General features: G+C 44.1%; 1 protein-coding gene across 3 annotated transcripts in view; it reads left to right on the forward strand.

Annotated features, from left to right (window-relative positions):
- LOC124619735 (pyroglutamylated RF-amide peptide receptor-like) overlaps positions 1-16,238 on the forward strand; it is a 150,229-nt gene that overhangs the window by 7,448 nt on the left and 126,543 nt on the right. For all 3 annotated transcript variants that reach the window (XR_006980117.1, XR_006980116.1, XM_047146307.1), the window contains exon 2: positions 13,987-14,110. Coding sequence is in view for 1 of the 3 variants with exons in the window: in XM_047146307.1 (XP_047002263.1) it covers positions 13,987-14,110 (124 nt within the window). In the remaining 2 variants the exon portion in view is untranslated. The remainder of the gene's footprint in view (positions 1-13,986; positions 14,111-16,238) is intronic.

Here is a 16,238-nt window from a genome sequence, read left to right on the forward strand (position 1 = left end):
CACAGTTTATTAAATTGCCAATACTAAACTCTTTTAAATAACAAAAAATTCATATAACTTACAGAACTTAACAATTGGTTCAAAGAATGAGCTTTAAAAACAATAACGGCGTCTTGCCACCATAAAATCAAAGAACCATTTACAATAGTGCTTTTAGAGTTTACCAAAGAGACTAAATTCAATAATGAGTTAACTTGGCAATACAACTTAAGATCATTTACAAAAACCTTTAAGAATGATAATGACACTTGGTACCATAAAATCGGAAAACATTAAGAACAGTAATAAATTTAAAAAAATAATAATTATGGCGACTTGGCACCATAAAATAAGAGAAATTTCTTCTGAAAGAACAAAGTCCAATGGTGCTTTAAAAGATTAACTTGGCATTACAATTTAAAATCATTTATATAAAAAAACCTTGAGAAAGATAATGGCCCTTGGCACCATAAAATCAAAGAAATGCAACACACATCCAATAAATATAATAACAAAATAATAATTTGATACAACGAAAGGGCAAGGGCAACTCCCAACGCCATCACAGACGAGCGAGCTCTCAACACTTCGGGTCCTTCCCACTAGAAGCGGTCCCCGAAATAAACCGCTGAGAGCTCCCCGACATGCCTCCCATAACTGCCCATCACTTACGCACCTTGGTTATGTTCTGTAACACATGACAGATAATATCAACAAAAGATAAAAATCAAAAATCAAATAACAATATAACATCCTGATAGCACATGATAACCACGGCGCCATTATCTCTGGCGCTCTTAACAAGTGCCGGAAGCCAACACACACCAATCTTAATAAACAATTCTCGCTTCTTAAAGCAAAAAAATAAAAGCCAAGCGCACATGAATAGTCAAACCACAGTCTTAGAAGTGCCTTAAGGACACCAAACGCGATTATTCCACCAAGTTAATAATAACACTGTGAGTTAAATGTACAGAACATACCACTAAATTCTGTTACACAAACCAAATTGACGAGATCGTGTTGTTCAGATTCCAGAAAACCACATATACCAAGCAGCAGTAATTCAATATGCCTATACTGTCCAAAACCGCCTTTCTTAGGCGGACTTTACCTAACCCACCAAATGCCAAATATACCATACTTGACCGCAACTCCGGGCAGGTAACAGGAACCACCTGCGTGAATTCCTTCAAAAGGAACAAACAGGCACCATCAAAGGTAACGCTGAGCAGACCGGGTGGGAAACGACCCACTCAGCGGGATAACCAAAAGATACTTCAGTTGAGCAAATAAATTAGAATCAACAAATATCGTAATGTGCCACACACACACAAACTTCCAACAACGCCATCCCACATCAGAATGAAGTTCAGAAACCGCTGCTGAAGCTTCCAGCGGAACATCAGACGAGCCAACCGAGCCCACAACCTAACCTGGCAGACGACTCCAAAATTCAGCAACTAGTTGTCTCCGGGCCAGAGTATCACAGGACCCCACCGGACCTCCACGTCAGACAGGCAGGCAGAACAAGTACGCCGACTCCAATTAATCACCACCGCATGGCCAGCACAACGGCGAGTCGCCTCCGCCCCAGACCACTCTGCTCATAATGCGAGGCACAACAACCTTAGCGCTAGTCACCAGCAGGTCAGGCAGAGCGAACTTCACGTTCCGTGCAACACCCGTAAACCGACTACCCTCTCGCTTTCCGCCGGCCACCGCAAACACGCCAGCGATGTAATAGCAAATCACCACTGGAGCGCCACCCGCACCAGAATAGCGAACTATAGTCGATTATAGCTGCGCGCTCTAAACAAGATCACAGGATAGCAGCGCGTGCCATATCAAGGACTAATTTCCTTCGCCATGCTACTTCCGTCAGAGCTTGTACTCCAATGACCTCTTCATCGACGGGATGTTGAACCCTAATATTTTTTTCCTTCTTCCTTCAACACGTATGGCTGAACTCACTGCTGCTGTAGAGGCTCATGGCTGTATAGGTGCTCGATCGACTTTCATGCCATATGCCGTCTTCGGCCCGGAATCTCATTGACTGAAGTAGAATTGGCTTCAACGATGAGCACTGCTTCAGACTGAGTCCCTGTCCTGAGACACCCCAGACAGCAGTGGGACACCAACCCGACAGTCGCCCGCCATACTGTCTGATAGTCAGGAAAAATGGTGCGGAGACCTCATTGCTTGTTATCCACAGCACCCTTACAGTGCAGCAGTATGTCGACGATATTCTACGCCGCATTTTGTTGCCCTTCATGACTAGCCATGCTGGGCTTATATTTCAGCAAGATAATGGCCGCATACATACGGCGGAGTTTCTACTGCTGGTTTCGTGATTTCCAAACACTACACTCTCCGGCAATGTCGCCAGATATCTCCACAATTGAGAACGTTAGGAGCATTACGGTTAGGGCTCTCTAACCAGCTTAGGATTTTAAGGATCTAACGCACTAATTGGACAGTTATGAGACTACATCGCTCAGAAAAACATCCAACATCTCTGTCAATCAATGCCAAGGCAAATAACTGCTTGCATATGGGCCAGAGGTGGACCAACACGTTATTGACTTCTTCAATTTGTGAAGCTCTTTCTCTTGAATAAATCATCCAGTTTCTCTGTTTGTCTGTACTTGTAAATCACATCTACGGATTTACGTCTAATTGGGATAGTTCCTTCGTGGTGTGTCGCTTTTTTATATCTTAGAGCGTTTTCTTAATCGATACACCAGCGTCAGTCGTACCTCTGGTCAGCATACTATCGTGCTTATGTACATCTAATTGAGGTGCTACATACACCATTGGCCATTAAAATTGCTACACCACGAAGATGACGTGCTACAGAAGCGAAATTTAACGGACAGGAAGAAGATGATTAGCTTTTCAGAGCATTCACACAAGGTTGGCGCCGGTGGCGACACCTTCAACGTGCTGACATGAGCAAAGTTTCCAACCGATTTCTCATATACAAACAGCAGTTGACCGGCGTTGCCTGGTGAAACGTTTTGTAATGCCTCGTGTAAGGAGGAGAAAAGCGTACCATCACGTTTCCGACATTGATAAAGGTTGGATTGTGGCCTATCGCGATTGCGGTTTATCGTATCGCGACATTGCTGCTCGCGTTGGTCGAGATCCCATGACTGTTAGCAGAATATGGAATCGGTGGGTTCAGGAGGGTAATACGGAACGCCGTGCTGGATCCCAACGGCCTCGTATCGCTAGTAGTCGAGACGACAGGCATCTTATCCGCATGGCTGTAACGGATCGTGCAGCCACGTCTCGATCCCTGAGTCAACAGATGGGGACGTTTGCAAGACAACATCCATCTGTACGAACAGTTCGACGAAGTTTGAAGCAGCTTGGACTATCAGCTCGGAGACCATAGCTGCGGTTACCTTGTCGCTGCATCATAGACAGGAGCGCCTGCGATGGTGTACTCAACGTCGAACCTGGGTGCACGAATGGCAAAACGTCATTCTTTTCGGGTGAATCCAGTTTCTATTTACAACATCATGATGGTCGCATCCGTGTTTGGCGACATCGCGGTGGACGCACATTGGAAGCGTGTATTCGTCATCGCCATACTCGCGCATCACCCAGCGTGATGGTATGGGGTGCCATTGGTTGCAAATTTCGGTCACCTCTTGTTCGCATTGACGGTACGTTGAACATTGGTCGTTACATCTGAGATGTGTTAGGACCCGTGGCTCTACCCTTCATTCGATCCCTGCGAAACCCTACATTTCAGTAGGATACTGCACGACCGCATGTTGCAGGCCCTGTACGGGCCTTTCTGGATATAGAAAATGTTCGGCTGCTGCCCTGACCAGCATATTCTCCAGATCTCTCACCAATTCAAAACGTCTGGTCACTGGTGGCCAAGCAACTGGCTCGTCACAATACGGCAGTCACTACTCTTGGTGAACTGTGGTATCGTGTTGAAGCTGCATGGGCAGCTGCACCTGTAAACGTCATCCAAGCTCTGTTTGACTCAATGCCCAGGCGTATCAGGGCCGTTATTACGGCCAGAGGTGGTTCTTCTGGGTACTGATTTCTCAGCATCCATGCACCCAAATTGCGTGAAAATGTAATCACTTGTCAGTTCAAGTATAATACATTTGTTCAATGAATATCCGTTTATCATCTGCATTTCTTCTTGGTGTAGCAATTTTAATGGCCAGTAGTGTATTTTCATACGTGCACTGACAAACAAATATTATGAACATTTCACACTGGGAGAATGAATGCCGCCTGGTGGGGTAGTGGCCATGCTGTGCAGTAAGAAAGGCAAGTAAGAGAAGCAGAGGCGAATGGGGAATTGTTCTAGCGACTATTGTACCGGAGATGTGGTAAGAACAGGCATAAACGACTCTTTCAAAGGGCACACTGTTGTGGCCCGTCGTCCAGGTATGAGCGTTTAGGAAACGGCAGAGCTAGTAGGTTGTTCACGTGCTACAGTCGTGAGAATCTGTGGAAAGTGATTGAAGGACAGTGAAACTACAAGTCGGCGACAAGGTGTTTCGCGTCCACGCCCTATCACAAAACGTGGATGACATATGCTCCGTCGGCCGGTGTGGCCGAACGGTTCTAGGCGCGATCTCTACGACTGCAGGTTCGAATCCTGCCGCGGGCATGGATGTGTGTGATGTCCTTAGGTTAGTTATGCTTAAGTAGTTCTAAGTTCTATGGGACTGATGACCTCAGATGTTAAGTCCTATAGTGCTCAGAGCAATTTGAACCATTTGACCAGGTGCTCTGGAATGCAAGACGGGCACGATATGTGGTCCAGACACAAGTGTTTCGGAGTACAGCGCACATTGTTGTAAATGGGGCATCGCAGCAAATGACCCCTACGTGGAACCATGTTGAAGTAACGACAGCGTCAATTACGATTTGAGGTGGGCAAAGCCTTATTGAAACAATATAGCTAACAAGAAGCCGTGAACCATAAGGTGCTGGGTAAATATCCAAATAACGTCTGTATGTAAAAGGTATTCATTCATAAATACCTTATATGTACTTTATTCTTTGACACCTCTTTAGCAAGGATGAGATGACCAACACTTACAATTAAACAGGTAACATAATTTTGCAATTTGGAATTGTATCATTTAACATCAGCTGATTTTAAGCTCTTCGTGGATTTGTTTCCACCTATATTCGGCAAGCGCATAGGGACTAAAAAAGAGGTAAACTTCTTCATTAGCAAGTTACGTACTAATAAAGCTAACGAAAGAGACGTTCCATTGTAGGCTCAGACCAAACATTGAGCCACAATCACAAAAAAACTGTAAGAACAGTGGGTAATGATTAAAACCCGTGCAAGTAAAATTCACGACACAATACCCAAATGATTTCAGTAACAAGTCATCGGTGTCTAATAATTAATATAAACAGAACGCTCATTTTATAATAGACGTGGGCAATGACAAAAATATATACAATGGGCACTAATACACTACTGGCCATTAAAATTACTACACCAAGAAGAAACGTCAGTTCTAGTATAATATGACTGTCCAATGAATAGTCCTTTTTCATTGGATAGTCATATTATACTAGGACTGACGTCTGATTACATTTTCACGCAATTTTCGTGCATAGATACTGAGAAATCTGCACCCAGAACAACCACCTCTGGCCGTAATAACGGCCTTGATACGCCTTAGCATTGAGTCAAACAGAAACATAGCTTGGATGGCGTGTGCAGGTACAGCTGCCCATGCAGCTTCAACACGATACCACAGTTCACCAAGAGTAGTGACTGGCGTATTGTGACAAGCCAGTTGCTCGGCCACCATTGACCAGACGTTTTGAATTGGTGAGAGATCTGGAGAATATGCTGGCCAGGGCAGCAGTTGAACATTTTCTGTATCCAGAAAGTCCCGTACAGGACCTGCAACATGCGGTCGTGCATTATCCTGCTGAATTGTAGGGTTTCGCAGGGATCGAATGAAGGGTAGAGCCACGGGTCGTAACACATCTGAAATGTAACGTCCACTGTTCAAAGTGCCGTCAATGCGAACAAGAGGTGACCGAGACGTGTAACCAATGGCACCCCATACCATCACGCCGGGTGATACGCTAGTATGGCTATGACGAATGCACGCTTCCAATGTGCGTTCACCACGATCTTGGCAGTTTAACAAAGGTATAAAGTACATATAGAACCAGAACGCCGCAGTGGGCTCTATTAAGACAAGGAAGTAAAATTTGTGTGCACACGGAGACATATCTCTCACTGTTCATGAATTAGCCACCACTACACTTTTAGGCACAAATGCAACAGACGCATATTAGCGTAAGGTAATATCCAATTCATGAAAGTAACTAACGGTAAGCACGCCTCAGTAAGTGAGTCAACCGACGCCGAGAGCAGAAGCACTCTACAGCACAGAACAAGATGCTAACTAAACGAACCGATAATCTTCCGCCACACCACTCTGCCACTTTATCTGCAGGTAACGAGAGCAGGGAGAAATGAACCCCTCTTCCAATTCGAGAGCCCCGTTTCCCAGCCAAGTCAATTCGCTAATAGAGATTTCCCCTCAGACTACGACCCGACTCCCACATAACCGCCAGTCGGTGGTGTTCGATGGGCTCCCTCCTGCTAGCGATAAGCAACGAATGAGACCGAGCCACCTGGCGGGACGCTGAGAAGCACGTTGCTTCGCAACCGGCAGAGTGGATACGTTGAACTTTCTATTAGATATCGAAAGCGGGCACAGCTCAATCGCCCCCTCCCAGGATTCTAACCTGCGGCACGGAATGAGGGGGGATTAACTGAATTGAATTCATTACCCTCGTTTTTTATTGGCTGGCCTCATATCGACCCTACGGGTTTTACTTGTAGATAAACTCTTGACAAGGAATGTTACTGGTCATTTTCAGGATCTCAAATGTACCAACGAAACGTGACAAAACTTTGCCAAGAAATTTTGTTTTCGCCCTTGCTTTGTGCCCAAAAATTTAAAGGTCATATCGCCGACCCTTTTACGAAGTAGGACGCCAGCTGTCATATCTGCGAGCCTCCCGTCTGTATGTGAACCGAATGTTATTAATCGCCCTGCTCTAGTTCCTTTTAATGATGTTAGCATCAATTTTCTCTGGCAAGAGGTGGTCACTGATAGGCCAAAGGTTGCATTAATTTAGTAGCGGTTGCCCAATGTGACTCATTCTCCGCAAAATTTAGCCATCTAATAGATTTATCCCAGCTATACTGAGAGTGGCTATGATATGCAGGGGATAGGCAAAATAATATGAACAGTGGTACAAATGGGATGGTTGTGTTAGGCGGTCAACGATGCAGGTAAGGCACGTGTCGCGCTGGACTGCGTATTCAGTACGGACTAGTCATCACTGCAGGCTGTTTACGAATAATGCACACTTCGTATTTGCACTCAGAGGCAGACGTTGACGTACAATGAAAGGCCTAACAGAGTTCCAAGGAGGGCAGATTGTGGTGGTCCGTTTAGCTGGAGCATCTGTAACCATGATACCCAACTTGTTGAATGCTTAAAGAGCAACTGTTTCAACAGTCATGACAGCCTAGAGAAAACATGGAAAAACATCATCGTGTAAATGTAATAGTGGGCGCAAATCAAAACTAAACGACAGAGATCGTCGAACGCTAACACGAATTGTGGCAAAACAGCACAAAACTACTGCTGCTAAAGTGACTGCAGTGCTCAACAACCATCTTCGAGACCCCGTATCTATCGACACTGTCTGCCAAGAGCTCCATAAAGGGTGTATTCATGGACGAGCTGCTATACCGAAAGCATTAGTGAAGACAACCAACGCAAAGAAGCGTAAAATATTGTGTCAGGAGCATAAATTCCGAACGGTTGATCAGTGGAAACACGTCTTATGGTCCGATTAGTCAACGTTTTCGTTATTTCAAACACTGTACATATGTATAAAGTCAAATTTAAGTAGTGGTTTTGACTTTGTTCATATGTACTGTTCGTGCTTTCCTTATGTTTTTCGTTTATAAATGTATGGCTATGGTGTTCTTTTAATCATTGACAAAGGTCTTCTTAGGCACTTGTGGGTTTTATTGTTCTTCTGAAGAAGGTGTAGTTATCTACGCCGAAACCTCGCCTAACACTTAACACTAGGCGCTTTTTTCGCAATCGAGGCGGGTTTTTAGTTTTTTAATACCTTAGCAGTCCCATAAGATCTCACACACATTTGAACATTTTGAACAAACTGTGCCTTTTGCACGCTTACCAAATGTGAGAGGCACCAGTGGCCGTGTGGAAAAGGTGCTGCACCGAGGAAGAAGGGCGGCCGGAGTGGCCGAGCGGTTCTAGGCGCGACAGCCTGGAACCGCGCGACTGCTACGGTCGCAGGTTCGAATCCCGCCTCGGACATGGATGTGCGTGATGTCCTTAGGTTAGTTAGGTTTAAGTAGTTCTAAGTTCTAGGGGACTGATGACCTCAGCAGTTAAGTCCCATAGTGCTCAGAGCCGTTTATTTCGAGGAAGAAGTAAATCAGTATTCCAGAGCGGTCACAGGATAGGAAATTTATTGAGGGCAACGTAGGGTTCCGTAGATGCTCTGAACACTGCACGTGCCTACGAACTTCGATATGAATGCGGGGGAAGTCTACGTTGGCGAAACCGGGTGACTGATTAGCGTTCTCGTGTCGAAGTATTAACGCTATCTGAGACAGGACCTACACAAGAAGTCAACTATACAGTAGGTAATGTTAATATTCGGACACTATGTGATCTTTATTTTGTAGCAAAACTAGAAAATAAACAAGTATTATATTAAGGTACATCTCCAGTCGACAATAATATAAACGTTTTTTACACAACTTATAACAGTTATTAAATAATAGCATTTAAAAGTAACATTGATCGATTTTCATGTTACTTTAATTTTCGGACAGTGTAGCACTTTTTCTGATCCTTGTCGCCAAGTTATACATACTCTGAGTTAGAAAGCAGTGTTTGTTTACAAGTGCGGCCGACTATCCAGGCGGTACAATGCCACGCAAAACTAATACCAGTTTCAATATACGACAATTCGTGATTTTCCATAACGCGAAAGGTAAATCATATAGAAGAATTGCTGCCATGCTGAATATGAGTTAAGGGACTGTGGCAGATATCGCCAGACGATTCAGAATGGAGGCCCGTATAGGCTCTATACTTCAAAAGGGCCAACCAAAGAGGTTGGATGCACGTGACAAAAGAATTTAATACGAAAAATAAAGGGGGATCCTATACTCAGTGCCTCACAGTAGCAAGTCACCTTCTAAACGAGTCTGGAAAGGTGGTACATAAAATGGTTCAAATGGCTCTGAATACTACGGGACTTAATACCTGAGGTCATCAGTCCCCTAGAACTCAGAACTACTTAAACGTAACTAGCCTAAGGACATCACACACATCCATACCCGAGGCAGGATTCGAACCTGCGACTGCAGCGGTTGCACGGTTGGCACATCCTCAAACGATTCCCAGAGCATTGAAAGATGGTGGCTAAGATCGATCAGTGGCTAGTAAGAAACCTTATGTCAATGAACACAATTGAAAGAAGACATTAGACTCTGCTAAAGAGATTATTACGAAGGAAGAATCTTGGTGAAACAATATCGTTTTTACCGACAGTATTAAATTTAACAATTTGCGTTAGATGAACGAAGGATGACGTGGCGGAAGAAGATCCAAGGATTGAAAGTCACAATTGTTAAGTCGATTGTAAAGCTTGACGGTGTTCTTGTCCGGAGCTGTAAAACCACATTTCGACCGTTCTAACTAGTGTTCATCGTCAGTACTACGGACAAATGTCTATCTGAACACATTAAAAAACAATTTACGCAAAAATAGGACAATCAAACACTTTCAAGTTTCACGAGGACAGTGATCCAGCACATAAAGTTCACATTGTGCAGGAATATTTCCTGTACAATTATTCGAAAGTCTTAGTGCCAACACCTCGATTACCATAGCCGAACCCTATTGAGAATGTATGGGGAGTGCTAGAGCGATGTATTAACAAAACACCAGTATCCTCCACAGAAACTCTGAAGCGTCGATTAAAAGAAGAGTCGGGTGGTCTCTGTAACGAAAATTAAAAAAGATCCGCAGCTTTGAAAAAAGTGACGCAACAGAATGGCTAGCCGACAAGATATTGAAACATATATTTATCACAAAACTTCGTCTTGAAGTAATTAGTCCTGAGAAGTGTATGAATATTAAAGTAACCTGAAAGTGGGATAGAGTTTTATTTCAATCGTATTATTATAGAGCTTTCGTAATTTATGTTAACAAAGTTTATGCTGTTATTTACAAGACATATAACTAATGTAATACTTGGTTATGTTTTTTCTTGTTTTATTAAAGATAAAGTTATGAAGCTACAAAGAAAATAATCTCATAGTGTCCGAATATTAACGTTACTCACTCTAGCGGAACACTAAGAGGACTGTGGGCGAGCTATTAATTTTCGAGGAATTCGCGTGCTTGCTAAGCAGCCGTGGATGCAGCAACGAAATTTGAGAGAGGCTATCGAAATGTTTAAACGCCCTAACAGCATGAACACGGAGGACTGCCAACGATACCAGTCCATCGGGCAGCGTGTGTTCGCCAGCCAGCAGCTCCATATGACTCAGGGGCCACAGTATAAACAAGCAGCTGTGGAGGCATCAAAGTCCCGCTGCCGGAAAACACGACCACTTGGTCCAAGCTTTCCACAGCAATCTATAATTCGATATGTCCAACGGCATTGTAGAAAGCGACGTCAGTAGCCACCGAAATAATATAGTATGTAGAGGCCAGAACCCAGCAGTTAGTCGATCTGAAGAGAACGGCCGCGAAGTGGGTCGAAATGTCGGCATTTTAGTTGTTATGGTGTTACTTAAGAACGCGGTCTAAAACCCATGTTGATTTTATTCAAATCATCTCCATCTATTCGTGACTGAGATACAGAGAAGAATAAATTATGGTACCGGGATAGACTTCCTTAATAATTACACTGCAAGAAAAATTAACCACGAAGAGATTATCCGAATGGGACGGAAACAGGCAGATGTGATGTACGTGTACGACAAACAAATGATTACAATTTTAGAGAAACTTGATGATTTATTCAAAAGAAAGAGCTTTACGAATTGAGCAAGTCAACAGCACGACCCCTTTGGTTGTCATCCAGGGGCCCGTTTTGTTGCTCTTCATGGAAAGCCAAGCTGGACTTACATTTCAGCAAGACAATGCCCGCCGTCACACGGTGCGAATTTCTATTCCTTGTCTTCGTGCCTGCTAAATCCTATCTTGGCAGCAAGGTCGCAGCATCTCTTACTACACTACTGGCAATTAAAATTGCTACACCAAGAAGAAATACAGATGATAAACGGGTATTCATTGGACAAATATATTATACTAGAACTGACATGTGATTACTGTGGTGCCACCGCCAGACAACACACTTGCTGGGTGGTAGGCTTTAAATCGGCCGCGGTCCGTTAGTATACGTCGGACCCGCGTGTCGCCACTATCAGTGATTGCAGACCGAGCGCCGCCACACGGCAGGTCTAGTCTAGACTCCCTAGCACTCGCTCCAGTTGTACAGCCGACTTTGCTAGCGATGGTTCACTGTCTACATACGCTCTCATTTGCAGAGACAACAGTATACCATAGCCTTCAGCTACGTCATTTGCTGCGACCTAGCAAGGCCCCATATTCAGTTACTATGAATGTATTCTGAACAGACAATGTTGTGAATCATGTACCGTCAGGAGCGACGTTCATCATTAATGGATTAAAGTTAAGTATCAAACTAATTACGTCCGCTTTCTGAATTCTAATTCCTTGTCATGTTCCAGATCTCACGTCAGTATAGTCCTTCTCTCCTCACCCCAGCCGGCGTGAGCTAAAACGCGTGCATTTCGGCCTCCATTCGTAACACGAAGTTGGCTCTTCTGCCAACACAACAATTACATTTTCACACAATTTGGGTGCATAGATCCTGAGAAATCAGCACCCAGAACAACCACCTCTGGCCGTAATAACGGCCTTGATACGCCTGGGCATAGAGTCAAACAGAGCTTGGATGGCGTGTACAGGTACAGCTGCCCATGCAGCTTCAACACGATACCACAGTTCATCAAGAGTAGTGACTGGCGTATTGTGACAAGCCAGTTGCTCGGCCACCACTGAACAGACGTTTTCAGTTGGTGACAGATCTGTAGAATATGCTGGTCAGGGCAGCAGTCGAACAATTTCTGTGTCCAGAAAGGCCCGTACAGGACCTGCAACATGCGGTCGTGCATTATCCTGCTGAAATGTAAGGTTTTTTTCAGGGATCGAATGAAGGCTAGAGTCACTGGTCGTAACACCTCTGAAATGTAACGTCCACTGTTCAAAGTGCAGTCAATGCGAACAAGAGGTGACCGAGACGTGTAACCAATGGCACCCCATACCATCACGCCAGGTGATGGGTCAGTATGGCGATGACGAATACACGATTCCAAGGTGCGTTCACAGCGATGTCGCCAAACACGGATACGATCATTATGATTCTGTAAACAGAACCTGGATTCATCCGAAAAAATGTTTTGCCATTCGTGTACCCAGGTTCGTCGTTGAGTACACCATCGCAGGCGCTCGTGTCTGTGAAGCAGCGTCAAGGGTAACCGCAGCCATGGTCTCCGAGCTGAAAGTCCATACTGCTGCAAACGTCGTCGAACTGTTCATGGAGATGGTCGTTGTCTCGCAAACGTCCCCATCTGTTGACTCAGGGATCGAGACGTGGCTGCACGATCCGTTACTGCCATGCGGATAGGATGCCTGTCATCTCGACTGCTAGTGATAGGACGCCGTTAGGATCCAGTCGGCGTTGCGTATTACCCTCTTGAACCCACCAATTCCATATTCTGCTAACAGTCATTGAATCTCGACCAACGCGAGCAGCAATGTCGCGGTACGATAAACCACAGAGGCGATAGGCTACAATCCGACCTTTGTCAAGGAAACGTGATGGTACGTATTTCTCCTCCTTACACGAGGCATCACAACAACGTTTTATCAGGCAACGCCGGCCAACTGCTGTTTGTATATGAGAAATCGGTTGGAAACTTTCCTTATGTCAGCACGTTGTAGGTGCCGCCACCGGCGCCAGCCTTGTGTGAATGCTCTGAAAAGCTAATCATATGCATATCACAGCATCTTCTTCCTTTCGGTTAAATTTCGCGTCTGGAGTACGTCATGTTCGTGGTGTAGCAATTTTAATGGCCAGTAGTGTATATCGCATCTACCAATTTTCGTCCCATTCGGGTATCTTCTTCGTGGTTCATCGTTTATTATTTCTTCTATCTTAGATTGTACTCGTACTTGAAGCGTGAACTCAAGACTCCTCCACAGGCCTGTTTAGATAAGTAGGTATACTAACGACTGCTTCCCGATATACATTCGTTAATGTAATTTGTCATTAATCAAACCAACAACTCAGTTCATGGAAACAATACTTGAAATAAGAATAATCTTCACAAAGATTCAAAGTTACTGACGTTGCTCCACAAAGGTGTTATTTATGCAGGTAAACACATTTCAGTAACACGCTAGCAGCCATAAAATCAGGTACTTATAATATAGCACCTGTTAACACAGCTGGCATCGTTCAGGTCTCGTATAGTGAGCACCACGACGAACTGTATCTCCCATTGCCACCAGACACCAGATCTCAACATTATTGAGCCTTTTCGGTCTAATTTCGAGAGATCTCAATATTATTGAGTATTTTTGTTCTAATTTGGAGAGAACCGTGCTTGACTACCAGCCAACGTTACCTGAAAGTGCCATACAGGACACGTATTTATACGTTACGAGATGACTTGAAGCTGTTTCGAATTAGATCAGTTTTCCTGCACCGTAGCGTGCTTGGTAATGTGTACCGTTTTTGGTGTTTCCATTCATTTGTCCATCCCATGTATATGAACCGTACCCGCAGTGTTCCGCTACTTGTAGCGTGTACTGTTTTCAGGTACTACGCCATCGTGCACCCGATGCGAGCAAAGTACACGTGTACCATCCGTCAGGCGCGGAGGGTGATCCTCATCATTTGGACGGCTTCTCTGCTGCTAGCTGTGCCCATCATCTTCGTACAGGTAAGTTAGATCAGCCAACAGCAAGAAATGGCCATTGTTCACTTCTTCGCACCTTATATTCAAACCGGTCCACTCCAGTATAATTAATTTTTTTAGCGTTTAATGTTGCCAAATAATCCTGTAGAGCCGGCCGGTGTGGCCGTCTACACCTACATCTACATGACTACTCTGCAATTCACATTTAAGTGCTTGGCAGAGGGTTCATCGAACCACAATCATACTACCTCTCTACCATTCCACTCCCGAACAGCGCGCGGGAAAAACAAACAACTAAACCTTTCTGTTCGAACTCTGATTTCTCTTATTTTATTTTGATGATCATTCCTACCTATGTAGGATGGGCTCAACAAAATATTTTCGCATTCGGAAGAGAAAGTTGGTGACTGAAATTTCGTAAATAGATCTCGCCGCGATGAAAAACGTCTTTGCTTTAATGACTTCCATCCCAACTCGCGTATCACATCTGCAACACTCTCTCCCCTATTACGTGATAATACAAAACGAGCCGCCCTTTTTTGCACCCTTTCGATGTCGTCCGTCAATCCCACCTGGTAAGGATCCCCCACCGTGCAGCAATATTCTACAGAGGACGAACGAGTGTAGTGTAAGCTGTCTCTTTAGTGGACTTGTTGCATCTTTTGAGTGTCCTACCAATGAAACGAATTCTTTACAGACGAATGGAAAAACTAGTAGAAGCCAACCTCGGGGAAGATCAGTTTGGATTCCGTAGAAACACTGGAACACGTGAGGCAATACTGACCTTACGACTTATCTTAGAAGAAAGATTAAGGAAAGGCAAACCTACGTTTCTAGCATTTGTAGACTTAGAGAAAGCTTTTGACAATGTTGACTGGAATACTCTCTTTCAAATTCTGAAGGTAGCAGGGGTAAAATACAGGTAGCGAAAGGCTATTTACAATTTGTACAGAAACCAGATGGCAGTTATAAGAGTCGAGGGGCATGAAAGGGAAGCAGTGGTTGGGAAGGGAGTAAGACAGGGTTGTAGCCTCTCCCCCATGTTGTTCAATCTGTATATTGAGCAAGCAGTAAAGGAAACAAAAGAAAAATTCGGAGTAGGTATTAAAATTCATGGAGAAGAAATAAAAACTTTGAGGTTCGCCGATGACATTGTAATTCTGTCAGAGACAGCAAAGGACTTAGAAGAGCAGTTGAATGGAATGGACAGTGTCTTGAAAGGAGGATATAAGATGAACATCAACAAAAGCAAAACAAGGATAATGGAATGTAGTCTAATTAAGTCGGGTGATGCTGAGGGAATTAGATTAGGAAATGAGACACTTAAAGTAGTAAAGGAGTTTTGCTATTTAGGGAGTAAAATAACTGATGATGGTCGAAGTAGAGAGGATATAAAATGTAGACTGGCAATGGCAAGGAAATCGTTTCTGAAGAAGAGAAATTTGTTAACATCGAGTATAGATTTAAGTGTCAGGAAGTCGTTTCTGAAAGTATTCGTATGGAGTGTAGCCATATATGGAAGTGAAACATGGACGATAAATAGTTTGGACAAGAAGAGAATAGAAGCATTCGAAAAGTGGTGCTACAGAAGAATGCTGAAGATTAGATGGGTAGATCACATAACTAATGAGGAAGTATTGAATAGGATTGGGGAGAAGAGAAGTTTGTGGCACAACTTGACCAGAAGAAGGGATCGGTTGGTAGGACATGTTCTGAGGTATCAAGGGATCACCAATCTAGTATTGGAGGGGAGCGTGGAGGGTAAAAATCGTAGAGGGAGACCAAGAGATGAATACACTAAGCAGATTCAGAAGGATGTAGGTTGCAGTAGGTACTGGGAGATGAAGAAGCTTGCACAGGATAGAGTAGCATGGAGAGCTGCATCAAACCAGTCTCAGGACTGAAGACCACAACAACAACAACCAATGAAATGCAACCTTTGGCTCGCCTTCCCCACAGTATTATCCATGTGGTCTTTCCAACTGAAGTTGTTCGTAATTTTAACACCCAGGTACTTAGTTGAATTGACAGCCTTGAGCATTGTACTATTTATCGAGTAATCGAATTCCAACGGATTTCTTTTGGAACTCATGTGTATCACCTCACACTTTTCGTTATTTAGCGTCAACTGCCACCTGCCACACCATACAGC

The sequence above is a fragment of the Schistocerca americana genome, chromosome 6 (genome assembly GCF_021461395.2).
Source record: "Schistocerca americana isolate TAMUIC-IGC-003095 chromosome 6, iqSchAmer2.1, whole genome shotgun sequence".
Taxonomy (NCBI): Eukaryota; Metazoa; Arthropoda; class Insecta; order Orthoptera; family Acrididae; genus Schistocerca; species Schistocerca americana.